Genomic DNA, 27,934 nt, shown 5'->3' with positions numbered 1-27,934 from the left:
TCTGTTCAGCTCCAGTGCACATTACAAACAGTGTATTAAAACCAAATCCCAGGCCATATGTTTAGGTACTTAAATGTTTTTCCCAAACAGCATCATTTTCTTTCTGGAGAGCTTGTTCTCCCTGTAGTACTTGCTTTACCATACGTGCTTTTGAAAGAACTGAAGAGGTGTTGCAGGGAAAGCCTGGTCAGAGGAGAAAATCCTGCGCTTAGGAGTCCAGGCAATGTAGCCAGGTCTTGTCTTTGTCTCGGGAGGGCTCATTTTCCAGTTGTTTGCATTGCCACATGGAGAGGTTGGGGTTAGAGCATCCATGGGTGCTGCAGGATTGCATCTGCACACGTACATTTTCAGAATTGCTGTCCTGAGGGAAAAATCATGTTCCTGGAGCTGGACGTTTGTTTGATCCGTGGTAGTATCAGGAATTTTCTTTTTCAAGAATTTTTCACGGAGATTTAGAATTACACCAAGCTGTTTGGTAGAAGCTATGTGGCTGGATTTCTGTAAAACAAACTAACGAATAGAAGAACCCCTCAGGATAGTATTTTACATACTATGTAAAATATCCAGTGGGAAATAGCTCTTCAGCTGAGATTCAGTAACTTAGAGGATGCAGGTTCATAACTCACTGCAATGCCAAGAAAAGTCCGTCTGTCTTGTTCTGCTGTGGAAGGTGATGCAGATGAACGTCATCCTAGAGCTTCTCACTGACCCACCTCCATCTGCATTGCAGTGGACCAACAGTCGAGGGACAGTAAATCCTGGCCAGGGAGAGAACATAGAATTTTCAAATCCACTATCATGAATGAACAGACCTTAAATATGTTTATCTCTGGCACTTTTCTTTGCATCCTCATGGTAGATCATCTAAAATTCTTAATACCTTGATGCATGGGTAGTTATATAGGAGCTTCTGTATAAAGAGCCGTGCCAGAGGAGATGCACAGCTCTGGAAATTGCAGAAGGTACTCTCTAGGCTGCCCTTTAAATATCTAGCATAAATTATGTTTTAAAGTTTTCGTAAAATCAGAATGGAGCCTGATCTGCCTTTCTAAGGCTTTATGGAACTATACTGCACAGGAAAAAATAATTTAAAGAAAATAAAATAAAACTAGGCTGCTGTTCAGGGCTGGGTCTTTCTGCATCTGGAGGCAAACACTTTCTCAAAAGTTCATAAGAGCTCTGCTGTTCACACCAGTGAAGAAATGAGGAAAGCTAATTAACAACTTGCTTCCTATTTCCTGAGGCTGTTCATAGTCACTGAAAACGGGAGCCAACGTTTGAAAAAGTAACTAGGAACAGAAATTTTGTCCAGGTGGCCTAATCTGTAAATCATCAAAGTCTTTCAGAACAAAAGCTCTGAGGATGCACACATTAACAAAGAGGAACAGTAGTGTAGTGTTAAGCAGATGTTCTTTGTATGGCTTAATAGTATTTGTACTGGATTTATCTAATCCAGTCTATGTGAATAATTTATCATAGATGACACCATTATTATTAGGTCTGCTTTAAAACATGTAAATATTTTTGACCATTTGTTAATCAGCAATAAATTGGTAGCAAACCATGCTTTAAGTGAGAGGATGGTTTATGCAATAACAGGTATTAAAGCACTTTTCAGCTTTGTGGCAGGTGGGTCAGAGGTCTCCAGCTGCTGAAGAGTTTCTTTGTCTCTAAACAATAGTTTGAGTTACTGATTCAGGTTGGTCACGTTGTGCAGATCCTGAATTATTTGTGCCTTTGGCATTTGCACCCAACTTATCAAAAGTGGTCTGTGATAACGGGTACCTACATACAGCAGCATTTGGCCACATCTAGCTTGGAGTCTGCATCCGTCCTGAAAGCCAGATTTATGGCAGCTCAGGCTGTATATCCAAAAATTAAACCTTTTTTTGGAAACCTTGGGATGATGTCTCAACTACAGAGATGGCCAAGGACCAAAGAGGTTGACCTGAAATTCCTAAAGGAGTTCAGGGCTTCACAGATGCGTTTTAAAGATCACTGAAAGAATGAAACACAGAATTCAATGGGTAATTAAAGAATAATATGACAGAAATAATGTTTGTAGAAAAATAACCCGCTATGCATTTATAAAGCTTCATATGCCTAATCTGAGAAATTTCGTGCTGACAGTGGTATGAGATGATTTTTCAGTTAGTTCCACTGATTTGCAAGTGAAAAGACCCCTAAGGTCCATTGTTTGGTTTCGGAAAGCTTTGGCAAATAGAGCAAGGTGTAAAGTTGGGGGATAAGTCACGTAATGACTTTCAGTTGCTACTGAAATGTAAGTTAATGAAATGTATTAAATTGGGTGAAAACAGGTTTGTTCAACACTGCAGAATGTTTGGATTCATAGGGAAGAGGGGAAGATTTGTAGTATGTTTAATGTTTTGGTTCTTTTGGATTTGCAGATGAATGCAGTTGGAATAACTGAGAATGTGAAAGGAGATCATAGGAAATTTGAAATCTGGTATAGTGGGCGAGAAGAGGTCTATGTTGTTCAGGTTTGTACCTTCAAAAATCTGGATATTTGTACATCCTTGTAACAGTGTTAATCTTTAACACTGTAACACTTTAACACTGTAACACTGTTGATCTTTATGGGGTTATCAGATGTTTAACTTGCATTTCTTCTGCCTCTTTGCCCATGTCTTTGTTCACAGAGATGTCCCAGTGACTGGTCCTTGGTGTCCAGTTCAGAACTGTAAAAGTCATCCTCAAGTGGAGATAGAATTGCTCCTTGGAAACAGAACCTTTTATTCCAATGAAATCTCAAATACGCCAGTAGCTGGAAAAAAAAAAAGGATCTTACTGTGCTTAATAGTTGGTGTGAATTGAGCTGGGAAATGAGCCTCGTGCTTTAATGGATAGGGGCCACTTCTCCTCTACAATTAGATGTCAAAACTCCTCCCAGAGCAAAGGTTTAACCTCCGTGGTGCTATTTCCATCTGCAGAACAGTAGCCTGATTGACCTGATTCCTTCCTGATTTTTGTTTTGCCTTTAGTAGCATTTTGAATAGAAATTTATGGAGGTGAAATGTTTGCCCAACACGCTGTTCACAGGAAAAGCCGCTGTGAGGATAATGTTGATTGATTTTTTTTTTTTTAATTAGTCTTCTGCCCAGCTGTTTGTTTTCTATGTTACAACACAGTAGCCAACTAAAATTCGTAAAGGCAGATTTGGCCCTTTGGGTATTTTGTAAAAGAGATAATATATATGCACACACGTGCTTTTGCCTGCACTCCTTGCGTTGTAGTGATGGCTCCACGATTTCCACTGTGTTTTGCTTGGGCGTAGTGAGAATCATCAATTTTAAAAGATTAAGAACATTTAAAATTTAGTGGTGGCTTTGGGTAAAAGGAGATTTCAGATAAGTACAGCATAGAAAAGTAAGATTTTATTCATACGTTATAATGGATAATTCTTAATTCAAAATACATACAGTTTTCTCTTCTTCCAGGCCCAAACAGTAGATCTGAAGATGGCATGGCTGAATGAAATAAGAAAAATCTTGTTCAAGCAGCAGGAGCTTATAAAAGGTACATTTGACTGATTTCTCTGTGGCATTCACGCTGCAGCAGTATCTTTTCTATTTTCACATTGCTAATCTTAAAATCCATGAATTCTTACCAGAGAATTGATTTTCAGAAGCCTAGTAGCAAATACTAGAGTGAGGCTTTACATTACAGGGAAATAACATCGAGCTGTAAAGGCGAGGTGCTTATGTGAAAATGAATTACAGAAGTACATACATTTTTTGTCATTACCTTATTTCACATTTGTTGTCATAGGCTTAATTCAACAAGATACATAGAAGATGCCTAGTTTTAAACATATTAGAGACTTCAGTGTCAAGTTCACTGTTGGATTTGTGCTAAGATACCATATTAATCATAATAACATCTGTGCTTTGCAAGAGTCCCTAGGTCTGTTTTTCTCTAAACAGAAGTCATTAGCATTGTGCAAAGGGTCTGACTTACAGAATAATGCTTCAAGTGTGATGGTTACTATTAAAAAAATGGATTTTAAGCTGGTGTTTGACCTCCCCACAGTGGAGAAGCAGCAGCCGGGCTCGTGCACGGACCAGCTCCCGCTCTGCTCCCAGCTGGGTGATGGGTGAGTCCCAGGAGCTGGACCAGGGGGTCCCTCCAGTATCTCCCATTGCTGGGCACCCAGTGTCTCTGGCCGCATCCTGGCTCTGTGCTGTTCCCCCCACCCCAGTTCTATCCTCTGGGTAGCGGGCAGGAGGGATGTGATAATAACGTTGGTCCTTTGGTGGCGGTGGCCTGGGGACAGGGTCTGTAAGGGGCACCCTTGAGTGTTCTCCTGGCAGCACAGCTGGAGCTGCAGCTCCTCTGCAAATGGAGACAGAGATTAAAGATGATGCTCAAATTCAGGGGAAGAGGTACTGTAGCAACTTTATTTCCCCTACCAAAAAATTAAAACCAGGCACTGAAGTCCTTAATAGAATCATAGAATCATTTCAGTTGGAAGAGACCCTCAGGATCCTCGAGTCCAACCATAACCTAACTCTAGCACTAAACCATGTCCCTAAGAACCTTGTCTAAATGCCTTTTAACCCCCTCCAGGGATGGTGACTCCACCACTTCCCTGGGCAGCCTGTTCCAATGCCCGACAACCCTTTCCATAAAGAAGTTTTTCCTAATATCCAATCTAAACCTCCCCTGGTGCAACTTGAGGCCATTTCCTCTTGTCCTATCACTTGCTACTTGGGAGAAGAGACCAACACCCTCCATGCTACAACCTCCTTTCAGGTAGTTGCAGACAGTGATAAGGTCTCTCCTCACCCTCCTGTTCTCCAGGCTGAACAGCCCCAGCTCCCTCAACCAGTATAGAAACTTACATTAAAATGTACCATTATTATTTCTGACCCTGTTTTATAAAACCCTGTGGAGTTTGCATTCATTCATAAAGTAAAACTAGTTCTTTTTTATTTTAATCATTCAGAAAGCAGCACAGAGCTTCCATAAGCTCAGAAGAGAATGACTCAGAGCGCACCAGCCCGGTGATGGTGGACAGTGGGCTCCAGTCCCCCCAGAACAAGCCCCACAGAAGTACGGACCATTCTCCTTCCTTTGGGATGTGCTTTGCAGGTGCTGGGGTACCCCCAGCCTGAGCTGTGCATTGTCTTGCAGGCTGGCCGGGATTGTCCCAGTCCCTGGAAATCTGCGAGGGGCTGGAGGAGTGGTCGGGTAACCAGTATCTCTCCAACTGCTCAGACACTGAGGAGGAGGATGGGAACCAGCTGGTTAGTACAGAGATGCAATAGTCCCAAAGCTTGTGGTGCTGCTGGTTTTGGTCATCTTGCTTTGTTTTTCTTCACTGGATAATGGATGTATCTTGTCCGTGTTTCTCAGATTTTCTGTATCTCAATTTTGGGGAGTGAGGAGATGTCTCAGCCACAGTTTCTTAAAATAATTTTAATTAAGGTAGCTGATAGGGCTCTGTCTTTTCCCTGCGGCAGTGGGAAATAACAGCAGCTGCATGATATGAAATATAGCTAAATAAGGTATTTTTTTCTTATTACCACAGTCTCCAGGAAAATATAAAGCCCTTGCAGACTGCAAGAGGAGAGGATCAGAGGACCTGCTGGTGAAACATGGAGATGAAATTCAGCTTTTGCATGAAGATGGTGAGGGACAGTGGTAGGTATTTTAAGGATTATGTTACCTTATCTCTCAGAGCCTGCAAGGGAGTCCTGCGCAACCTTGTTTGCCTTGTGATACACTCATTGCAGCTTCTGGTTAAGTTTTAGACTGCCCCAGAAAGCTGCAGAATTCATTCCCTTGTCGAGATTAGAGACCATGTGCACTGGCTTGGTCTGGGAAAACATGTCAGGACTTCCCTTGCCATGAGATCCAGCTGTGTTTTACCAACATCTTCACAGCCCCTCCTCACACTCTTCCCATTTCAGACGATGCTTCAGTTGTGACCTCTTTGCCCACCTCAGCTCAGCTGCTGGCTCTATTCCTCTAGGCTTATTATAGCAATACTGAGTAATTGTGAGACATTTTCCTCAAACAGCTGTCTGAGTGTTAACTGATTAATGGCTGCAGACCAGCTTGCTGTTGAATTTGAAGCTGTGCCTCACAAGATAACACTTCCCAGCTGGTTCTCTCCTTATGGCTGGGAGCATTGCCTGGGAAATCACCATTCTCTGCCTTCTGCCCGTTGAACCATTAGTCTAATCTCAGAGGGCATTGTGCCCTCTTCTGATTTTTGCAGCAATTTGGCCAAAACTTCTGGCTGTCTTTCCAGGCTGATTTCTGACTAGCCAGCGCTGGGTCTCAGTAGTAGAAGGTGCAGCACACTAGTGCTTTGTTCGGGATATGGGAAGGGAGATATTAGCAGGAACCTGGATTGGATTTGTGCAGCCACTTGCCCCTAATTACACAGGCACAAATACCCCACCGAGGATTCCGGGCCAAGATCTATAGCCCTTGCTTTTCAAGGGAAACTCAGTATGTTGTTAACAAAAGCAAGATGTGAAGCATTACCGAATGCTCACAGTCTCTCATGGTGGTTTTGGCAAGTGCCAGGCAAAGATTTCTCACACCGAACTTTTTTTGCTAGCATAGATTTCACTGTGTAGAATCACAGAATTGTAGAATCATTTTGGTTGGAAGAGACCCTCAAGATCATCAAGTCCAACTGTTAACCCAACACTGGCACTAAACCGTGTCCCTAAGAACCGCGTCGGCAGTTGCGTAGTGTGTGTCCGTGTCAAACTGCTGGTGGGTTGGCTGGTTTCTTTTATTAATACTGTTGTCATTCAAAGGTTGGTGAAAAATCTAAACAGAAGAAAAGAAGGCTGGATTCCTGTCCACAGTCTGCAGATAGTAGTCGGTGACTGCAGGTTTCGGAATGCCAAAGTCGCAGGTATCCTATAGTACTCCTAGCAGAAATATCTTGTAACTCCAATCAGGTCTTTTAAGCCATTTGCATTACACTTGATATACTAAGTCTGGCTGCATATGGATCTGCAGGAAAAAAAAAAAAAAAAGCAAGCAGCTACTCCAAAAAGCCTGCAAAAGTAGTAAATTAAGCTTTTATTTGTTTGTTAACTCCTTAAGACATTTCTGTGACTTCAGGCGCTAGTAAATTAAAACCAAGCATTTAAAAATGTAGATTTCTTTGCAAGAGCACTGGGTAGAAGATGGAGGGAGAAGAGACGGAGTCTGATCAGGGATTCCTGTGACTGTTTTGCCTCCTCGCTGCTGTAGCTCAAAGCCCCTGTGACCAGGAGGCACGTAGGCAAAGTCTCCTCCTGCTGCAAAAGGCGCCGTGGCCCCAGCACTCCCAAGGCAATGCTTCATTTCTGCAGCCTCACTCTTGCCCTCCTTGCTGCCTGCTTGTTAATCCGTCATTAGAATAAAGTTTATAAACAGGTTACCAGGTTTCAGCAGAAGGCTTCTAGTATCAAAAATAATATTTCTCATTTTCTAGCGGTAAATGTACATAGAAATAGATAGGGAAGCATAACATGACACAAATGCCTTAAGAGCAGCTGTTGCCCTTGCCATGTATTTAGCATCATTGCTCCATGTGTTGCCTCATCACCATTATGTCCACTGGAAACGGGAGACCAGGGTTTGTGATGGGAGCAACTCAGGAAACCTATGTAGATTTAGTCCATTAAAAAAAACCAAAAAAGAGTAAGCCAGTTATGACCATATGAAACAAATTTTGCTGGTAGATTGCTATTTAAATACTTCTTTTTTTGTCAAAAATCTCGTGTTCTGATAAACATGAAGGAAGCCTTCTGAAAGGCTTAAAATTCCAGTCAGCTCTTGATTGTTTTCCAGTATATTACAGTGAAATCCTTCCTATACAGGAAGGTATTTTTTTATCCCCTTTGTTGCAGGCAGTCATGTCTCCCAGGCTGGAGGTTTTCTGACTGTACATAAGGGGCAGCTCGCAGTGGGTAGCAGCACAGCTGAGAGGTTCCCCTCCCACCCTGGGGCACCATGTGTTGCCTTCTCAGCAAGTCTGGTTGCCACATCCAGCCTGGTCCTGGACTGCAGCCCGTGCAGGAGGTTTCTCCAACCATAAATGCGTCCTGAAAATAGGATGCAGGCAAACTTTGAACGCTGTTTTGATTTGCCAGTGGTCATATCCCCCAAAGTCCAGAGACTTACAGCTCCAGGCTGGTTTACAAAGTTACTGAGTACAAACTAAGGAGAATTTTACAAGGTGAAACCATAGAAAGCTCCCCCTGTAAAACTCGCACCACTGCCCAGGTGCTTTGCAGTCGTGTTGCCAGGGTCTAGTCACAGCACTAAGGCCTTATTTTTCTCTGTTAAGATTAACTCTGTTCTCTCTCTCTGTTGCTGATCATGTGTGCAGTCTCTTGGCACGGTTCTAATTTTACATGTACTCCAGGCAACACTGTAAGAAGATGTAGGATGTTTTCTTACCATTTCCTAGAGCGATTCCTACAGCTTTTCAGTGACATGTCATTATAACTATAATATACTTGCACTCTGAAAAGTGATTTTCAAAGACTACCCTTGTATTTAGCAATTCCCTTTCCTCCGTGGAGTGGTCGTTTTATACTGTGGGTGACTTAGCAGCACTGACGGCTCTGACACAGTTTGGATTGGGCTTTTTTCTGCTTCTTCAGAAGATGGAGCTCTTGCTCCAATATAGCAGAGGGAGAATTAGGCAGCCAAACTTGTAGAGCAAAGTAGGGGCAGGAAAGAGCTTCATAACACTCATATTATGAGCTGTTTGTGCTGAAATGCTGTTTTGCATGTAAGCAGGGTCAACTTGATTAACATGCTGTGGGGTCCCCAAGATCTAGAGCATGCTGAAGTCTCTTCAGACCTGGGGGAGAAGCAGTCCTGGCCCTTTGTGGGGAGTAATATTCTGGCTGCTAACATGCCAAAGATCATGATTTACAGCCCTGACAGCGTCTATGTCAATGAAGAAAAAGTCATCTCACCACTCAGCTGCGCTGCAGCACCCACTTCATGGCAAACGGAGAGTGGGGATGGCAGAAATGAGGTCCTTGCCGTAAGCCAAAGCGGATGTGTGACTTGTTTTCGCTTTAGTGACATGTTGGTCATGTCCAGCAGCGCCCCAGCCTCCCCTCTCATCAAGGTTAAGCTCTGTCCCTGCTCCTTTCTTGCAGCAGGGATAAATGAATGCAAGCAAAAGGAATCATGTTGTTTGCTCCCAAATTAACATATCAAAGCAAAATAGGGCCAAAGCATTTTCAGCTCTTTTCACCTGACCTTTAAAAGCTGGGCCAGGAGAAGGGCAAGTTTCTGATTTCCACTGGCTGTATGGAGGTTGCGTGAGACTGATTTCTTTTAGAGGGAGCATGCAATAGAGTAACCTGAATAAAAAAGGAATTCAAATGGAAAATGGAAACAGTGACAAATGCTTTTACTTGTTAGATTATATATAAGGAATATTATTAATACTACACATTTGTAGTTATTTTAAACAGCAAAAAAGTTGCACACAGAATTTGACTTGAGCTCCAGGGCCAGAAGCGCTCAGAACAGGCAGGGGAGGATGCTCTGTGCCAGGGCAGGCGCACACACCCACTTGGTTTAAGGAGGGTACAGGCTACTGTTCTACGTGCCAGACCCTCTCCTGGTTTGTTTTAACACTTCCCTTGCCAAATCATCTCTTCCAAGCCTTATAAGGGGATCCCCTGTGTGTGTTCCTCATGTGATAAAGCTGAGCAAAGGTTTCCCCCGCTGGTAGTGCCTGAAGAACTGATCTTGCATGTCCTCTGCTCCTGCTGGCCACGGCGCTGGGGATTGACCCCTCCGCTGTGCTGGGCTTGAGGCAACCTTTTACGTGGCTCCCTAGGCCACGTGGCTTGAATTTGCCCGATAAGAGTGTCGTACATGACTGAGCTCTTGCAGGCTGGCGTAAGCATGTTAACTGAAATGTGCAAGTTCTGTCCAAGTTCTGTTTAAGATGCCACTTGTAGCTTTGCAGATGCAGCACAGCTGTTTGCACTATTACTCATGCACTTTAATGATTGCAGCCACAGGCTTTTGTATTTAGGCAGGGTCCATAAAAAGTAATACTGACTCTTTTTTTTTTTTTGGCCTTTGAAATGTAAAGCAGGGTCTTCTTGTACAACCCACAATGCCAGACAGCTTCACAGAACAGCTAGTTTATAATGCCAAAAAAAAACCACACCCCAAAAACCATTTTGAGCCTGACAAAATATGGAGCCTAGAAAAGTTATCAGCTGGCCATGCTGTGATAATCAAGTGATAGATGATGGAAATGAGTCAAACCCTGTGGTCCTGCCTTAGGCGAGGCTCTCACTGAAGCTGGTAGGATTACAGCTTTTAGGGAGAACTGCAGGAGCGCATTCATTTTTTTATGTTATACAAATGTTACATGATTACAGGGAACAATATATTTATTGAAATAAGATGCTTTAATATTAACCTCATTCTTCATTACTTTATAGATGCTGCCCTGTGTAACACAAGAAAGTTTAGTTCCCCTTGAATTACGGGTGAACTAGTAGCATCCTATTTTTGATGCTCTTTGGAAGCTTTCAACTAAGTGTTACAGAGAAATAGCACAATAGTTGGAGTTGTCCTGTACTGTTCATCACATTCACAGACCTCCACAGCTTCATCTGCACTGAACGGGACTGGGGTCCTAAGCAGCTTCTCATAGTCATAAAGGAAGCCATCCTCTGCTCTTTATTTTTTTTCCTCCTATGGAAAGTACAGTATTTTATTATTTTTACCTGCTATTTTTCCATGACATCCATCATGTTTCATCAGAGAAGTACACTACAGTTTCCTGACACTTTGTTTAGATGCTTGAAATTTCCTCTACAGGTTGAAGGCTTTATCTACTTATTAGCTGACAACTGTTGAAGTTGATTGCAAATAAAAGAGTTGAGTTTGGGTAAACAAAAAAAAAAAGAAAAATCAAACAAAGAGGCTGTATGTCCTGCTTAATTGATTTTATCGATGGATTTTTCTTAAATATCTACTTCAGCTATGTGAATGTAATGTTCTGTAAGAGCATCATCTATCTGACTCACATGTGAAGATGCAATAACACTAAAGATACTCTTTTTGCACTTAGGGTCTGACTCCAGCTCATTGCAGTCAGTCCCATTGATTTCAGTGAGGTTTGGATCAGGTCAAACTGACAACTCAGGGTTGTCACCAATCACTTAGGGTCCCAAAGTGTCCCAAGGCTGAAACCTGTATTAAGCAAGTGTTGAAGTTTACATTAAATGTATGTACTTTTGGAACACGTGCCATAAATCAAAGTTAAATGTCCATGTTTGCACTAAGGATATTGTTGTGATGAGACTGTACTTTTCAGCATCTTTAACAATAATGTATCTATTCAATTTTTGAGAAAGATAAAAGAATATTGAGCGCTCATAATTTAATTTTGTGTTTCTTTGTCTAGTTTTGCTTTTGTAGAACGTAGGTACAGGTGGTTTGACTTTTAAGCACATGTGTGCAAAGAGCACCTGACTGTGTGGAGAGCGGGGTTAACAGTCTGCATGCGGTAGTGAATTTGCTCTGTCCCTTCACATTGAAATGTTTTATACCATGGACTAAGGGGGACCTTTATGATCTGACTTTGATTTGTGAACCGTGGATTCTTAGACAAAATACTCAGTTGTTAAGTTAAAACATACTGGGGTATATTTTTTTTTTTTGTGATAATTTTTGTACAGAGGAATTGTTGAATGACATGATGGCTGTGGTTGCCTGGGGGGTTCCCCACCATGCTGGTGGGCATTTCTCCAGTTTGGGTGGCCAGTAGTGCAGATAACTCCTGTCCACCCTTGAAAATGTGACCAGCTGAGTCTGAACTGAGCAACACTGCAAGATCTAGAAAGATCCCAGTGTTTTTCAGCCACTGGCAATCATAGCAGAGAGGTTTTAAGTCACTGAGGGTTATTTCCAACTACTTTAAAATTGCTCATAATGCACGTACTAGATGGAAAAGTAGGAGTCTCTTAAGTTACTGTCAGGGCTGTTTATAGTGGTAACAATTCTTGTGGTAAGAGTACACATTTTGAGGTACAATTGTAAATATTTGTCTCAAACATAGCACACACTGCATATTAAATGGTTTTAATCTTTTTTTTTTTTTGTCTTCCATAATTTTAAATCTAAGGTTTTATTAATTTATGAGGTTGATAAGTTCTGCAAATCTGAATGTACAGTCTTGAGATTTTTAACATTTGAAACTTTGCACACGACATGGTATGTTACCTTAAGTATGCTGTTGAACTAGGCTCTTCATGTATATGTTATTATAAATTACGGTAGAGAATTTTCTCTGACTGCAAGTTTAAATGAGCTATATTGTATATGTACCTGTAAAAATGTGTTAAATCTATATTTAAAGATTAAAAACTTGTTAAATAAATTCATATGAGAATATGCAATTCTGTACAAAGACACCTCTGCTATAATTCTAGACAGAAAAAATAATAATTCTCACAGTGTCGGTTTTACTTGATTTCTTTGGAACTAATATAACCTTCTTACATGCATTTTGATTTTAAAATAAGCAGTGGCAGAAGATCTGATTAGCAACTTGTGGGATGTAGTGGCAACGAAATTGGGAGAGGCACCTTAACGCTCATCCTGACATCTGAAAGAGCAGCTGTGGAAATCCTGCCCTGGCTGGCGGTGTCTCCATCACCAGCCTCTCCCGCATCCCGGCACCGGGCAGCCCTGCCAGGAGAGACTGTGGGGCTGGGGCCGTGCTCGTGGGTGGGCGCATGGGGGTCGTATGGGCATCAACAGCCCTGAGCAGAGGTCAACCTCCGTTCCTCTGGGATTATTCCTTGCCTTAAAGTTGGGAACTGAATTAAGCCCATTTGAATCAGCGCGACAGAGGATGTCTGCCCAGCATAGCCTTTCCCCGGGATGTCACCTTCCTTTCCCAGTGCCTCAGTGCCAGCACCCACCCCAAGAATGGGGCAGGCATGTCCCAGTGAGGTGTCGTTGGTTCTGACCAGACACTGGGATGTCCCACACCGCCTGTGCTCTGGGGACAGCCCACAAGCTTGTTTTGGGGAGTGCAATGTGCCATTTGCATCACCACCAGCAGCGTCCATGGCTGCAGTCCCTAGTTCAACATGATTAATAAGGAGACAGGGACAGGTAATGAGCACTAAGCAGTTCTCTTTATAGTCTAACAAGGCTCTGCAGAAATCATTAGCATAAAGCCTGCCACTACCTTTAGATGAGTTTTATACAGATTTTCGGTCATTTATACAGCCAATTTTGGCCATCCAAAAGCAGAAGGAGCATTTCCTACTGTTCATGATTCATCTCAAACCGACTGATATGAAAACATCTGGCTAAGTGTGCTGGGGGTGAAGTATTTTGTGTGTTCTCTGCCCTCGTGGGCTTCTGCTACAGGGGTGATGCTGGATGCCAGTGCTGGAGCTGCATCCCCCGGAGGAGCATGAGGAGAGCAGTGCCTGCTGGGCTCCCTTGCCCGTGGTGCTGTGCGGCAGCCCCGGGCATACCGTTGGCACAGTGGCCTGTGGCACACGTGAGCCGTGCATGAGCTCGTCCACACCAGCCTCTGCACCGGGGATTTGGGGACTTACCCACTTTCAGCTGTGCCGATGCATTCAGGAAAGCAGTCATGGGTAATTAAAAAAAGCTTTTTATTTCCTTATTACCACGTTTCTACTGTGTTCTCTTAGCTTTTGTCAAGAGCAGAAATTAGTTCATTTAGAAATGTTTATTAAAATGCAACGATTTCTGAAAAACATGTAGATTGCTACGGTCTCTCTTCAACAAACCAGTCCATCCCCCGGCACGGCACAATCTCTTGTGGGTTAGGTAAGCCTTGTGGTTTCCTTTATCCACTTCACGTACTTGGAGACCCTGGTGTAGATGCCGTATTTACCTGGCTTGGCACATTCCTCTCCCCAGCTCGTGATCCCTGTGAGAAACCAGGTGCCCTCAATCTCAGTGGTGTAGGGACCTCCACTGTCCCCCCCGCAGGTGTCACTGCCCCCAGCCGAGTACCCTGCGCAGAACATGTTCTGCAGGATGGTGGTGGATGTGCTCTTCAGGCAGGTTGGCCGGTCAACGAAGGGCACCTTGAGGACCTGGAGGATGGTGGCGGGCCGGCCGCGGAAGAGCGTGCTGCCCCAGCCGCTCACCGTCCCCATCCCGTGCTTTAGCAGGGCATTGGTGAACTCCCGGCTGCCGAGGCAGATGGGGGTGACGTAACTGTTGAAGCTCAGCGGCTGGTCCAGCTCCAGAAGGGCGATGTCATTGTGGTGCTTGTTGATCGTGGCGTTGTATGTGGGATGGGGGAGGATTTTCACCACCTTCCGCCGCTGCTCCGTGTTGTCATCCTCGTTGGTGTTGTATTCACCTGCAGAAACAAGCGGGACTTAGATTGGACCTCTCTATAGCCACAGACCAACGACCATGCCCTGATGATGCCACCCTGATGCTATACCAGCCCAGCTGGGTGGTTGCAAAGGGATGAGTGCTGCATGTCTCTACCCCAAGCACGGTGCCAGCAAACTCTTGCTTCTCGTCAACAGGCATCGGAGGTACCCCCTGGGAGCACCTCCTCAGTCCCTGCAGCCAGCAGGACCTGAGCCCCCAGGTGTGACACTCGCACACACTGGCCAATCAAGTGCCAAAAGCCCAGATGTTTTTGCCAAGGTTAGTAGCAATGTGGCTGTTTTCAGGATTTAGCACCCTCAGAGAGATGTAGGAGGATGTTGCCCTTGCATCAAAGGGGGGAAAGCCTCTAGAATAAAAAAAAAAAAAAATTGTTTAAAATATATAATTTATTAGTGAAAAGAAACGTGACCTTCCTTTTTGCAAAACCACACAGCCCTGGGACAGAATGGGGCACAGGAGGCTACAAAATGCCATCCCCCTTGATGCTCACAGGTGGCCACAGTCCCTGCTGGGGGACCAGGCTCAGCTGCCTGTGATCTCAGGCTGATGCTGGCAGCTTCAGGCTCCTGTGATCGAGGTGCTGGCAGCCTGTTACCTCCCCTTCTGGATTGTGTAACAGGTAGAGGGAAGGGAAAATGTTCTGTGGTCTCTGACACGAAAACGGGCAGCATCTGGGTCTGCCTGTAGCCAAATCCCCCTCTCCTGCCTGTGCACTGGCTGTGCTGAAGACTGGAGAGCAGCATGACTTTTCCTGTTCACTTTCTCTCAGACCAAGAGGCGCAGGGTGTGCTTAACCCCTGCTGCGGTGTTTCTACATGCTTTGCTGTCACATCCAGAATATACAGTCTCCCCTAAACAATATCTGCAGTGCTCCTGGCCCTGGCTGTGTCCTGTGTCTGCTGCGTCTGCCTGCGAGGAGCGGCACGGAGCCCGGCAAGAGAGGTGAGGCAGCTTTTCTGTGTTCACGCTAATGCTGGCGCCTGACAAAGGCGGGTTTGGTGGCTGGTGCTGCTGATGTGCTCTGTGAGGTGCTTTTTTATTTGCAGCAGAGTGTGAGTGTCAGCTTCTTTGCAGGCTGTTTTTCTACAGTGTAAACGCAAGACAGATGTGGGGGCAGACTTTTCTGAAGGTTTTTCTTGTGCTACAGCTGCTTGCTATTGCTGGGGTCCTGAAAATATTTGATAAAATCAGAGATGAAAGTGGAGAGGCAAAGAAGAACAGGGGAGGGGAATGCTTCTTCCACCCCATGCTATTGATTTTTGGGCCTCCTAGGATGCTATATTCAGAGGTGAACATTTAGTATAGATGGATGTGAAGGACTCAGATGTTGCCTGTGCAGTGTACATGGTGTAGGTACAAATCCAATAGTCTTTGAAGCCCTAAAAAACCGTATTTTGATTTCTTGACTTGCTACCTGTCCAAAATCCTGTCCTGGAAACCTGGTGGTGCTGCAGAGAGGTGTGAAGGTAGCAGGAGGGGACTTGGCCGATAACGTATCCTAAACGGAAGGGATGTGTGACAAGCAGGAGAGAACTGGAAAGGAGAAGCAGTTTGTATGCAGATGCAGCAAATGCAGAACCTCTGTCCAGCTGGAAACGTGCTTTTCTGGGGGGAGACTGCTTTTGCACTGTGCATTTAGTACTTACTCTCGTTAGCAGGTGAAAAGCTGGGGTTTGTGCTGGGCTCTCAAGCAAAACTGCCTGAAAGTAGATAGCAAAAAAATGCTGTGTGCAAGCTGTGAGCCTCAACCTGTTTAAATACAAAGCTTGAATCTTCAATGCATCCTCTCAATGCTGCTTGTAGTGATCACTAAGCATACCTCATCCTGTACCTATCAGCGTAACTCTCCTAGAAACAAATAATTTGTGGAAGCTGATTCTGCCACAGCTGTGAAATGTGGCACCACGATGCTTGTCAAGGCCCTGTGCTGAGTTATCAGCAGGCTGCCTAGCAGGCAGTCTGGAGCAGCTGGGTATCAAGAGTCAGAGGGAAACACTATTTTTCAAGTAGAGATCCATTTGTTTTGTAAAGTAGCAGTATCACTTGCTGTGCAGTCTGGCCACACTGCCCCTGCCTAACTCCCCAGAGACCATACTATAAAATCACACTTTCCTGCATACCAGACCAGTTTCTCTACTTCAATCCATAAATTCTGTTTACTTCTAAAGAAGTTAGGAGCAAAAGTAATCATCTTCTCCTTGCAAGGAGTCAGTCAGGTTGCTGGTTCCCCTCTTGCATCATCCACACAAATCCATTCTCTGAGAGCTGTGTGAAAACTTAGTGTGACACACAAGAAGAGCAGAAATGTCTACTGAGGTCCTGTGTCACCAGCAGAGAGAAAAATCCATCACACCAGCTCACGAAGCAGCATCTTAACTGAAGCCTACCAGGTTTTTAAGGAGTCTGGGGTTCTCTTTGGCTGAGGTGAGATGGTTGTCTGTGGTTGGCTTGAGCTGTGTTTGCAACGTGGTCCAGCATCTCCACAGCTTTGGGACCAAGGCCAGATCCTGCTCATTGCTCCCACCAGCGGTGGTGGCACCTGTGTGGTCCAGGCTGCTGAGATGCTACAACCTGCAGAATGCAGTTGGGGTCTTGGTGCCACAAAGCAACTTGTGCCGCGTTGCTGTTCGTCGTGGCGGTGCAGGTTTGGTGTGATGTTTTGTGTCTGGCCAGTGCAAGCTCTGTCCCATGTCCCTCACCTGTGCTGGCCCAATGCTGCCCAAGGTGCTCACCTGCCACGGCCGTGATTTCGCCTGGCTTCAGGCAGTGTGCTGCCGTCACCACCCATTTCTCGTTGATGATGGATGCACCACAGAAACCAACACCATGACTGTTCACCAGATAAACCTGTGGGAGCAGAGGGAAGTCACACTTATGGGTTTATGTAAATTGGTGAGGAAGAAGAGTGGGATGTGGGGGTTCTGTTTGATTATAGGTCAGGTAAAATTCATGGTAAATTTATGGACTGCTGGGGAATCTGTTGTTATAGCTCAAAACTGGATCCTTTTTGCCCTGCCAGATGAAGCTGTTATGACTGTGATTTCTAGGTTTTTTTTGCCAAGGTAGCCCCCCACCTAAGAAAGTTTTGTTGCTGTGGCAAAAAACAGCTGACAGAAAGAAGCCGTGTTCCTGCTAGACTTGAGATCTATTGTTAAACTAGCCCCAGAGATTGGCTTTGGGTATGTAGAAGTAAGACGATCCTGCATGCAGAAGGAAACGGATAGACAGAGCAATTGCTGAGGTTACAGGAGAGCTGTGGAACCAGCCTGTACCTGCCAAGGCACCTCGCCTCTCATGCTGTCCGATCCCCCAACAACCCGGGTGCCCGTCTTCATTATCGGTGTAATTTTCGTGGTGGCAGCAGTGCTGGTTTCTGTGATGTTGTCCAGCACCTCATCCTGAGCATCATCCTGGTCATCTGTGGTGATGTTCCAGTGCTCAAAGGTGTTTATGGCTCGGGTGAGCTTGCTCTTTGCTTCAGGAGCCGTGATCCTCCCGCAGGGATACGGCACTGGAAGAGAAACAGTCACAGTTATGACTGGCTGCGTGTCATGCTGAGAGTTACAGCAATCAAAGGAGCGGGCGAGGAGGGAAATGCTGCCTGGTCTCAGCATCCAGTTCTGGGACTGGCATGGGAGACGTAGGGCTGTGGGCCAACTTGTGCATTCTCTGTGCGAACAAGTGTTTGTACCTTTGAGCAGCCGGGCAGGTAATAATACGTAAGAGTAGCAGAAGCATAAATTTCTTTCTGGGCTCTAGAAATGAATTCTGAACAGCTTTCAGAAAGAAGAAAGCTTGTGAGACACAGCACATATCTGCTGGGATGGTGTGGCTATGCCTTTATTTCTCAGGATGCTGAGGTGCATGCCTGGGAGGCTGGCTGCGGTACCAGCCGGCACTTGGCTGACATTTCTACAGCAAGTAACACCAGTACAATAAAAGTCCAGCTGGGAGAGGGCAGGAAATAGTATCTGCCAATTGTACAGATAATCCTGCTTGGCATCAAGGTGAGGAAAACATTAATAGACTCTTTCTAGCGTTGTAGATTTTCTCTGTTAATGAAGATCTCATCTGTAGGCTCATTTCAGACAAGCTCTTCCCATTTCTCTCCTACACAGTATGTGTCGAATTCCTGCTGATAGCGCCAGTCAAAATAGTAAATAGCGTCAGGCATTGTCTTTCATCTGAAAAGCTTTTGACAGTACTGTGCAAACAAACATTAGTGTAAAATCAGATGTAAGTGTGGCCTACTGAGATTACACTTTTTTTTCAAAGTCTGCTTTAGGAGTAGGGCTTAAATAAGTGCTGAGTGATGGCAAGTGCTACCCATGAGGTTAGCCTAGGAAATGAAGGTTTCAGAGCCAACAAAAGCTAAGCTTTTGCAGGAAGGGCAATTACCCAACCTGAAAGATGATCTTATTGCTAACAATAAAACTTTCTGGTCCAGTGAAAGTGATACAGCACATTGGGCAACACAGGCCTGATCTCTTAATGGTCTCCATTAACAGAAAGACTCCCAGCCGAAGATACTTCCTACACTGATTGTTGAAAATCGGCGCTTTCAGGAGCTCGAAGTGTTCCTGGCTGTAGCTATCAAACCTTCAGAAACTAACTTTCCTGTGCAGGTGCCTGCATGCTAGCTGTTACTCTCAGGTGTTATAAATACGATGACAAATGTTAATTTGACCTTAGATAACAAAATGTTTCTCAGTCTCTTTTTCCCTTGGCCAGATGTGCTTCTGAGATGTACATGCCCAATTAACTTGCTGTGTTGTGGTGGGCTGCAATTGCATGTGACAGTGTAGTTAGAGCTATTGTAACAGCCTAGGAGTGGGGTGAAGTTGGGGAATATGAGAAGAACCATCTATTCTTTAGCCCTTTATGAAGTTGCAACATCAAGCAATGCATTTCCACTCCACTCAATACCACAGCTAAACCACAGAGTCTAGTTCTTTTTGAGGGTCTTTGTGTGTAGCTACCCACTGTTAGGAGGACAGCACCATCACAAAGCTTTGTTTGTTTCCACCCATCTAAGATGATGATAAGACACTGTGTGATGGCCAACCATGAAATGGACCATCTGTAGGATTTACAGTAAGAGAGACTGTCTTTTGTTCTGAAAAAGCCCCAAGTATCCTTGATGGAGGATCAGTAACTAAATAGTAGCTCCTATTGGAAGAACATGGGAGCGAGCTCTGCCTGGATGGACACCAGTGTGCATGCCAGTGTAGCTGAACATCACATTTCTGCCTCCAGAAATCTAGTTATCCATATCTAGAAATACAAGATGGCTGCAAGCGGGAGAGTACTCTGTGCAAGCAGTCATCTGAAATAAGTGTTTGCCTTGTGAACCAATTCACAGACAACTACTCTCCTTCTCCACTGACCTAGGCTAAAAAAGGGTGTTTAAATAGCATCTTTCAAGCCTGACCTCACATCTGTCGCTGTTAAAGTGCAGGCTCAGGCTCTTTACATTTGCTAAGCAGGAAAGCAAGACTGGATAGTGTATTTCTATGAGATTCATGTATCTAAATCCAGCACAAGACCTTGGAAACTTTCACCTTAATCTCTTCAAAACACTTTAAAAGCTAACCTGTAGGCTCACAGGACTTTCCATCTTCATGAAGTCTATAGCCAGCAGCGCAGGAACACACAACTTTCTGTGGTGGGTCGTGCCTGCAAAAGTGCTTGCAGCCTCCGTTTTTAATAGCACAAGTGAAGTCTGAAAGAAATTAAAATGAAACTGTGAAAGCTCTTTTGAAATACAACTAGTCAGACATTTGTTGGGGCTTGGACCTTTGGACTTAGCCTATAACCCACTCTGATTGTTCCAAACTATGGAAAAGGGATGCTTGTTGGCAAGGGGAGTGTCTTCCTTCCAAGTCATGTCCCTGCTTGAAATGAAGGAGCGTTGGGTACCTCTTTGAGAAGGCAGGTTCAGGAATGGCCCTAGGAGATGTCCCACTCATCCCTGGCACAGCCTCCTGCCTTCAACAACTACGTGTTGTCTGCAATTTGGCAGCCTGACCATAAAGGACTCCTGCAAATATTTGGTTACGAGCCACATGATTTCCCCACCAGCGTGCTGCTCTCCTCCCCCCATGCTTACGGCAATCCTGGGGAGGATGCCAGTGGAGAATGCTGAGTGTCAAATGGGAGCAAACCCTGAACCCAGGAAGGGTTTTTTCCTGGGATTATCGCTGGGCTCCAAATTTAAAACCTCAAGCAAAGCCGTATGTTCTTCCTGACATACCAGTAAACCATCGCAGCCTGACATGGAAGAACCATTTCAGCCGGACTGAGGAATGGTGAGGTTCCCATGACTTGCACGTCTTCTCCCACCACAGCTCGTACTCCTCTGTGGTGGGAACTCCATCGCTTGGAGGTGGGAAACCACTAATCCACAGACGCCCTTTTAATTCTCAGTGAGTTTTCAAATAACTTCACAGCAGATTAACTCCACTCCTGCTTCCTCAAGGACACCTCCCTTCCTGTAGCCATTTTAATGCCATCATTTACTATTTTTATAGAGCTCCTTTTCACGCTTCACATCTAGTGCTATTTTTGTTCCTGTCTCATTTCCACGAGAAATCTGCAATGAGACTATTTAAATTTGATGCAGCTTTGAAATGCTCTTTTTAACATACACTCCTCTCTTGCCAGAGCAGAAGCACAACTAGAAAGAGAATCTTTTTTAGTGCAGTGAGTCTAGCACATTATGCGAGTCGCACAGCCCCTGATTATATTATAAATAAAAGAGCTGAATATCCCTCTTGCTTAAATTATCAGCTGTTTGGTTTTCATAAGCTCCTCAACCCACCAGGAAAATATTTGCCTTTTGTTTGCCTTCAGAATCAAGGTTGCTAGTGATAATTATGAATTTAGCTGAGTGCCATCGAGAGGAGATTGCAATAATCCTGCCCTGCTCAGCACCTGCTGCCCAGCTTTGCTGGTGTGGTGTGAGAAATGGAGAGGTGGGGTGAGAACATGGGGGCCTCATCGGGGTTGGTGGAAAACTGTTGCTTTCAGCAGGTCAGCGTGTCATCACTGATTGATGAGCAGCCCCGGAAAGGCTTGTGTTGGGGAGATAAAGGAAGGTCTCTGTGTCAACATTTGCGGTGGCAGCTGCAGCATGCCAAACAAAAGACCTTGAGCCTGAGTCTCTGTTGAACCCTGTGTAAAACGGGCATCTCTGTGTTCAGCAGAGGTGGAGCTGGGTCTCCATCAAGGACAGGAGAGGACAGAGACATCTGCTCCTATATCCCCAAGCATGTACTCCTGTAATCCTGTTGTTGATGGGCTGAATTTGCATGTTCATACAGTGTCTTACAGCGAGGTAAAGTGTATCAGAAACAGCCCTTGATTAGGACGAAACTCTACAGCCACTTTGATCTGATGGGATATCAAGTAGGACAAAACAACCGCAGGCTGAGCCCCCAGTACGTACCTATCTCACAGTTTCTGCCTTCATACCCAGCTGGGCACCAGCACACATAAGAACTTACTGCATCCTTGCAAATGGCTCCGTTTTTGCATGGATTGGGGTCGCACTGATCTCCATCTTGGAGAGAAGACAGGAGAATTAACAAACATGAGCATCCACTGTGGCTGGTGACAACCATGTGCCAGAGCCTTGCTCCATGCAAGCCTCCTGTTAATGATAAACAGGAGACTTCACACCTTCCTTCTTTGTAATGGAAAATAAATCAGATCCTGACACCAAAGTGCGCAACAGACAACATCAGCACTGGGGTAACATCATCAGCAGTGCTTTTTCCAGACTCCTAATTATGTACCCTGTCCCGTGTGGGTTAATTCTGCTTGTTTTGGCAGAACTCTTCTTCAGTCTCCCTCATGCAACATCTCAACAGGACCTCACGTCTTGGCTAAGTTAGACAGACAGAGTTAGAAGGTTTGCCTCCTCAAGAGTGGTTAAGATTTCCTAATGTGAATTATTTTAACACTACTGTCTTTGTTCTCTGAAGGTTTGGGCCTGACAACTTGGGTTGAGACCTATTTAGGGTTGAGAGCCTTGGTCATTGCTCTTTCTTTCTAAGTCTTATACTACTACTACTAACTGGTCTAGATTTTTTCTTTACCTGTCAGGGCTTTTATTTTCACAGTTGCCTACAGCTGAGAAGCTGAGATTTTAATAAAAAATAGCCAGTACTGCAGAATTAGTGATTTAACACTTTGGAACAGTAAGTCCGTGATGTTAAATTATGGGAAAGTTTTCTTTGAAGTGATAATGCAAAGGCCAGGAGGAAAGCAAATGTCTTGATGTATTTGTGCCTTGCCATTAAGCAAGGCTGTTAATGGTGCTTTGAGGAACAGGTCGGAATGCAGGAGGCAGCTTGTAAACACGGACAAAATGGTTTTGTCTAGTCCAAGGCATGGTGTCAGGGTCTGCCTGTAACGTACAGATCATGGTTGCTGTTGCTACCTGGTGAGGACAATCAGAGCTTGGTACCACTTGGTGCTGGGCAAGAGGTGAGGTCCTGGGGTCTGCACATGTTGGGAATAGCAGTGTTTAAGCTGTAAACCAGGCACTTTGGACAATAGTGCAATATATGGTGTTCGTTATTTTTGGAGAGCAAATTCGTCACAGTGGGAGGCAAGCAAATGCAGCGTTGAGTTTCATGAGTTAGCTTTTCAGAGGACAGTCCTATAATGCAGATGTAACTTTTTGATTTTATAGTCTGGACTGACAAATCTGAATTATTTAAGGTTCTTTAGTGAGATGTTCTGGGCACTTTACCAATCTACAAAGCAGTTCATTTATTGAAATGTCCTTAAAATTCATTTCAGATGTTTTAGTTGGTATTGAAATAATTTTGGTAAGGGACTGAGGAGCTGTTGGGGATGGATGCTGAAAAGAAATTTATGGTGGAAAGAAACTGGTGGAAAAGCAAGGATTTGGGAGCACTGGTGTGAATTGCAAACAGCCGTTTGCTGGTATCATGTCAAGGCTCCACTTTAATATGGCATTTCCAGGGCTTCATGATATGCTTGCATGAGGCTGTACCTTATCGGGAGATCTCTGCTTGAGAACAGAGCATTTGCTGTTTGTTGGACAGGTGTGTTTATTGCTGTCATGTTTTGTTTTATACCATGGCTGAAACTAAAAGCCCAAAGTGTGACCTGGGCTCAACAGATCCAGTGGTCTGTATGGACTGGTTTTGTTCTGTGAGGTTTTTGAAGTTTGTTTACAAAGGAAAACTTCTTTAACAAAGAAAATGTTAAGTTTGGGGTTTTGTGGTGGTGGTGTTGGTTTTGTTTGTTTGGTGTTTCCTTTTGTTTTGGTGGGGTTTTTTTTGTGTTTTGTGGGGTATTTTTTGTCTGTTTGTTGGATTGGGTTTTGTTGGTTGTTTTTTTAGCTTGAAATTTGTATACAAATGGGACAGGCCCAGGCTAGTGTGCTGCAGAATTTAGGGTGTGTGACTGACTAGCTCTGTCATAACAGAGTTTCTGAATGCTGGAATACCTTTGTTTCAACAAACATCTACTACTTATGCATGGAGAGATGAATGTTATACATTTGAACATGAAGGAAGCAGCTCTTACCAATGTATGTTTTCCAGAACTCCATCTGCAAAGGAAAAAAACAAAGAAGTTTCCTTTCATTTCTAATTTCTGGGCACTGCGTAACTAAAGCAGTAAAGGGATAACTCCAAAGCTAAAGCAAAAGACTTGCAGGAAAACAACCACCTCCATAATCCCAATGGTGACCAGCAAACTTTTAGAGCAGTTCTCAAGCCCAACTGATGGATTGCAAATGAGAATAAAACACAATAGATGGTGCATTTGGCCCCTGCAGGTTTTCCCCTTGCTGTTCCCTCCTCTTTCCCCCTCCGTGCCTCAGCTGAAAAGCTCACAGAGCTGCAGGATGGGGGAACAAGGTGTTGCCATTTTGCGGTGGTGATACTCACTGTTTTCTCTGTGTTTTCAAACACTTCTCGGGCTTCTTCAAAGCTGCATTTTTCTTCTATGCATTCTCTCTCGAGGTTCCCAGGAATAACCTCTTCCAGTCTGTTTGAATTGGCTCGCTTTTGCCTGTGCAGAATCGAGTTTGCCTCTTTGTTCTCGATGAAAACTGCAGTTTGAAAAGAGAGAGGGACTAGAGAGGAGCTCACACTGAGTGTGATGCAGCTGGGCTGAGCTGTCAGGGCTCTGTTTTCCCAGAAAGCAAACCCTGTTCATGCATCCACCTCCCCATTGCCCCATGGCTGGGGATGTTTCAGGAGTGTTATCATCTACTTGAGGTTTCTTTGGTGTCTAACTTTAGTGCAATCTGGAGAACCTACAGTCAGAGTAGTCAACAGACAGAAATGACTGATTGCGAGAGGGTGATTAGGTATGCTGAAGTTTGATGCTTAAAATACCCTAGAGCAGATGGTGTGTGTACCTCTTATCATAGATGCACAGACCAGAATAAGCTATTTGAAAGGTGGAAATAATAGGGTTTTTTTATGCTGCTGCTTGGTGAGGTCTTGTTTGAATAAAGAAATTGTCCTGCTCTAACAGTTTCTGCCTATTTTGTTTGTGAAAGGCCACTTACCTCTGCAAGCAGCTGTGCTCCTTGGAAGCCACAGGCTGTTTGCTTCTCTCCCTGCTCCTCACCCTTGCCCATGCTCCTAGGTACCTCTGTTCCTGTGGCCATGCAGGCAGGAGGGGTGACATGAGCCCTCCTCACCCCCTGGGTCAGGGTCATGTCAACAAGGTCATGTGCATCCACCTTCAACTTGCTGGCCAAGCTCCTGGGCAGAAACCCCTAGCATATTGCTGCTGGTGCTGCAGGGACCCTCAGTCTAGGTGAGATGTTCATGGTGGCCACCAGCCTTCACATGTTGGCTGCCTGGTAAAGGGCACAAGCACACACAGTCCTGGTATGGTGCTACCATGAATGCTTTCCCAGCAGGGCCACGCGTCCCATCGGCAGGGTCAGCAACAGCAGCCTTCCCGCAGCAGCCACCCAACAGGGTTTGCTTCTGACCCACCTCTCAGAGACCTCCACCTCAGCTGAGCACTTTACCCCCATGCCACCACTCTAAAAAAGACACTGTTTACTCAGAGAAGCTTCCTGCCTTGCCTCCCCAGCTTCTCCTTTCTCTTCACGCTCCCTTAGCACTTGCAGGTATGTCCCTTTTTGTCACCAGATGGCACAGTAGAACAGCTCTTCTTGGAGCTGCTGTTGGCCACCCAGGACATGGATCCTTATGTGGGCCACCTGCACTGGAAGGGGTTTAGTCATGTGAGTCTGGCCCCTCCAAGGGTTAAGGAGAACACAAGCTCAGCGGAGCAGGCAGAGGGGAGTGTGAGGGGCAAGTACCAGCATCTTGTTACTTCTCCTGGCTGACTTCTGCTACTGATTCAGAGCAGATCCCAGCCTTTCCAAAGCCGCAGAGGATTGGTTTTGTTGAACTCTCAAGAGCAGAAGTGAATTTACTCTGATTTACACCACGCCACTGGCAGTGTACCCAGCCCATTCACCTAGAGATCTCTCTGCAAGAGTCTGAACTAATTATTTTTGCAATGCTTTTAATAACTGTACAAGTTTACACCTCCGTCTTTCTCATGCTGGTACATTTTCAGTTAAAAATGAAAGGGAGCACATTAAAATCCTGATCCTAATTTAGTGGTTTGGCAGCAGATACAGATGGATAAGGCACTGACCTCTGAGGATGCCCAGCTTGTTTCAAACGCTGCAGCCCCACGAGGTGGCCAGTCACCTCCCAACTGCAGGGTTATGCTTATGTTTGTGACATGAACGTACACCCCCAAGAAAGCCCCCATAGCAGAGCAGGGGTCTGAGAGCACAGAGGCACCAAGGTGGACATGGTCTTGGCTGGAGAAGATCTGCCCCATTCCGTCTGTGTCATGGGCTGCAACCTCCAGCTTATCCCTGATCTGGGCAGAAGAGGCTCAGGTGAGAAGGATGGAGCAGCCATCCTTGACCTGTAACCCTGCTGGGTTCTCCATTTGCTCAGTACCCAGGGACCCCAGTGTAGGTACAGCCACACATCACCCCATGTGAAGTGAGGCAGCTGCATTAGACCTGCTCCTTCTTCTCTTCCCAGTGGGATGTGTCAGGCATCTGCCATAACAAACCCATTTAATAGAGATAACTCATTTTCATGAATGCAGCTTTGTCTCCATCAGATCCCTCTAGGCTTTCTCTGTTGCTTACTGGTCCCACATGCTGCTTTACAAGCAAAACTTGATTTGAGCTGAAGGTTGCAGGCCCCATGGAGTCATGGACATGGTACTCGCCCTGGCTGGAAACCATCCTCACACCAAGAATATACTCACGCATGACTTATCAGCTCCTGAGCCAGTGTTTGAGAGATTGAGATGGGTCTCTGGGCCAAGGGGCTGTGAGGGGAGACCTGTCCTGCCAGCTGAATGGTGGTACCAATATGCTTTTCATTGCTAAGCAAACATTTGGGAAAGAGTTTTGTTGTTGTTGTTGTTTTTTAAACCTGTTACTTGCAATGTATTAATGAAAGAAGAAAGGCCAGCCTTGCACCGAACAAATACTCACACTGGATGTCAACCAGCCTCTGCTGGAAGTGTTGTTGCCACAGATAAATCAAGCAACAGCCTGCATTACCATCTGTGATTGCCCACATCCATCAACTACTCTGTCTTGTCTACAATATTGGCTGTATCTTACAGTCTTTGTTAAATTCATGCTGGGTTTGGCTTTAAGCAATGCTTGCAGTGGCAAATCCGATGGCTGTTTTATGGATGTGAGTACTTGTTTGTACTCCAGGACAAAGCAGCAGCACACACAGAGGTGTGGATGTTACTCCATCAGTAATGCTCTCCCCTTTTTTTTCCTTCTGTGTGTAGGTGTGTGCATTCTAAAATGGCTGAATCAAGCTCTGAAAGCTTAAAAGCTGCAAAAATTTAAGAAAAATCCCATTCTTAAAATTAATCCCTGTGACACATTCTGCATAGAATCAGCATAACAGCTATTATCTCATCCCCAAGAAAAGAACCAGAGCTTTAAAGAGAGTAGCTATGAAACAGCAATCCCTCTGAGCTCTTGTCTCTTATGAGACTGCGCCAGCTGCCCCACCATCAAGTGAGAAATGGTCCTGTCATCTGTGCTAGTAACCCTCACCCCCAAAAGTAAGGACTTGCTAGGCTTTAAATGAACCCACCTGTACTTGTGGCACCAAGACAAGATCCCAGGAGACAAATGAAGAGTACGAGGGGGATATTTGCCATCTTCTTCCCACTGCCCAAAGCTCTCGCTAGCAAATTGTTCAGGTTGTGGAGCTCAGTCAATAGTTCCAAAGTGCAAGTGCTTGTTTATTTACCCTGGGTAACCCTTTAATTTAAGGTCCCCAGATGTGCCATTGCTGAAGCTTGAAATGGTAGCATAGGTGTTATTGGAGGGGACACGTTCATGTACAAGTAAACCTGCTTGGTAATTGCAGTCCTTGGACTCATCTGCCCTGAAGGAGATTACTGCCATGTTTGGGGACTGAACATGGCA

The 27,934-nt window shown here is 44.9% G+C and overlaps 2 protein-coding genes across 3 annotated transcripts in view; one reads left to right on the top strand and one right to left on the bottom strand.

Moving 5' to 3' along the window:
* Positions 1-12,413, top strand: part of MCF2 (MCF.2 cell line derived transforming sequence) — a 57,798-nt gene extending 45,385 nt beyond the window's left edge. For both annotated transcript variants that reach the window (XM_065846606.2, XM_071813571.1), the window contains 8 exons: positions 2,409-2,501; positions 3,459-3,537; positions 4,051-4,114; positions 4,967-5,073; positions 5,155-5,267; positions 5,552-5,664; positions 6,798-6,898; positions 10,464-12,413. In XM_065846606.2, coding sequence (XP_065702678.1) covers positions 2,409-2,501; positions 3,459-3,537; positions 4,051-4,114; positions 4,967-5,073; positions 5,155-5,267; positions 5,552-5,664; positions 6,798-6,898; positions 10,464-10,504 — 711 coding nt within the window. In that variant the 3' untranslated portion in view covers positions 10,505-12,413. The remainder of the gene's footprint in view (positions 1-2,408; positions 2,502-3,458; positions 3,538-4,050; positions 4,115-4,966; positions 5,074-5,154; positions 5,268-5,551; positions 5,665-6,797; positions 6,899-10,463) is intronic.
* A 1,237-nt stretch (positions 12,414-13,650) lies between these two features.
* F9 (coagulation factor IX) lies at positions 13,651-27,712 on the bottom strand. Its single transcript, XM_065846605.2, has 8 exons — positions 27,597-27,712; positions 24,360-24,523; positions 23,995-24,019; positions 21,878-21,991; positions 20,024-20,152; positions 17,703-17,941; positions 17,163-17,277; positions 13,651-14,389 (listed from the first exon to the last, which is right to left on the bottom strand). Exons 1-8 carry the CDS (start codon positions 27,661-27,663, stop codon positions 13,842-13,844), a joined length of 1,401 nt encoding a protein of 466 aa, XP_065702677.1. The 5' UTR covers positions 27,664-27,712; the 3' UTR covers positions 13,651-13,841.
* Between the last annotated feature and the right edge of the window lie 222 nt (positions 27,713-27,934).

The sequence above is a fragment of the Patagioenas fasciata genome, chromosome 11, assembly GCF_037038585.1.
Source record: "Patagioenas fasciata isolate bPatFas1 chromosome 11, bPatFas1.hap1, whole genome shotgun sequence".
Classification (NCBI taxonomy): Eukaryota; Metazoa; Chordata; class Aves; order Columbiformes; family Columbidae; genus Patagioenas; species Patagioenas fasciata.
Note: the sequence above shows the minus strand (reverse complement) of the source record. Positions and strands in the feature narration are given on the sequence as shown.

Coding starts and splice junctions, on each gene's coding strand:
- F9 (XM_065846605.2), bottom strand. CDS start 27,663: ATGGCAAATATCCCCCTCGTACTCTTCATTTGTCTCCTGGGATCTTGT. Junction 24,020..24,359: donor TTGAAAACACAGAGAAAACA/GTGAGTATCACC, acceptor TTTCCTTTGCAG/ATGGAGTTCTGGAAAACATA. Junction 20,153..21,877: donor AGGCAGAAACTGTGAGATAG/GTACGTACTGGG, acceptor AATTTCTTTCAG/ACTTCACTTGTGCTATTAAA.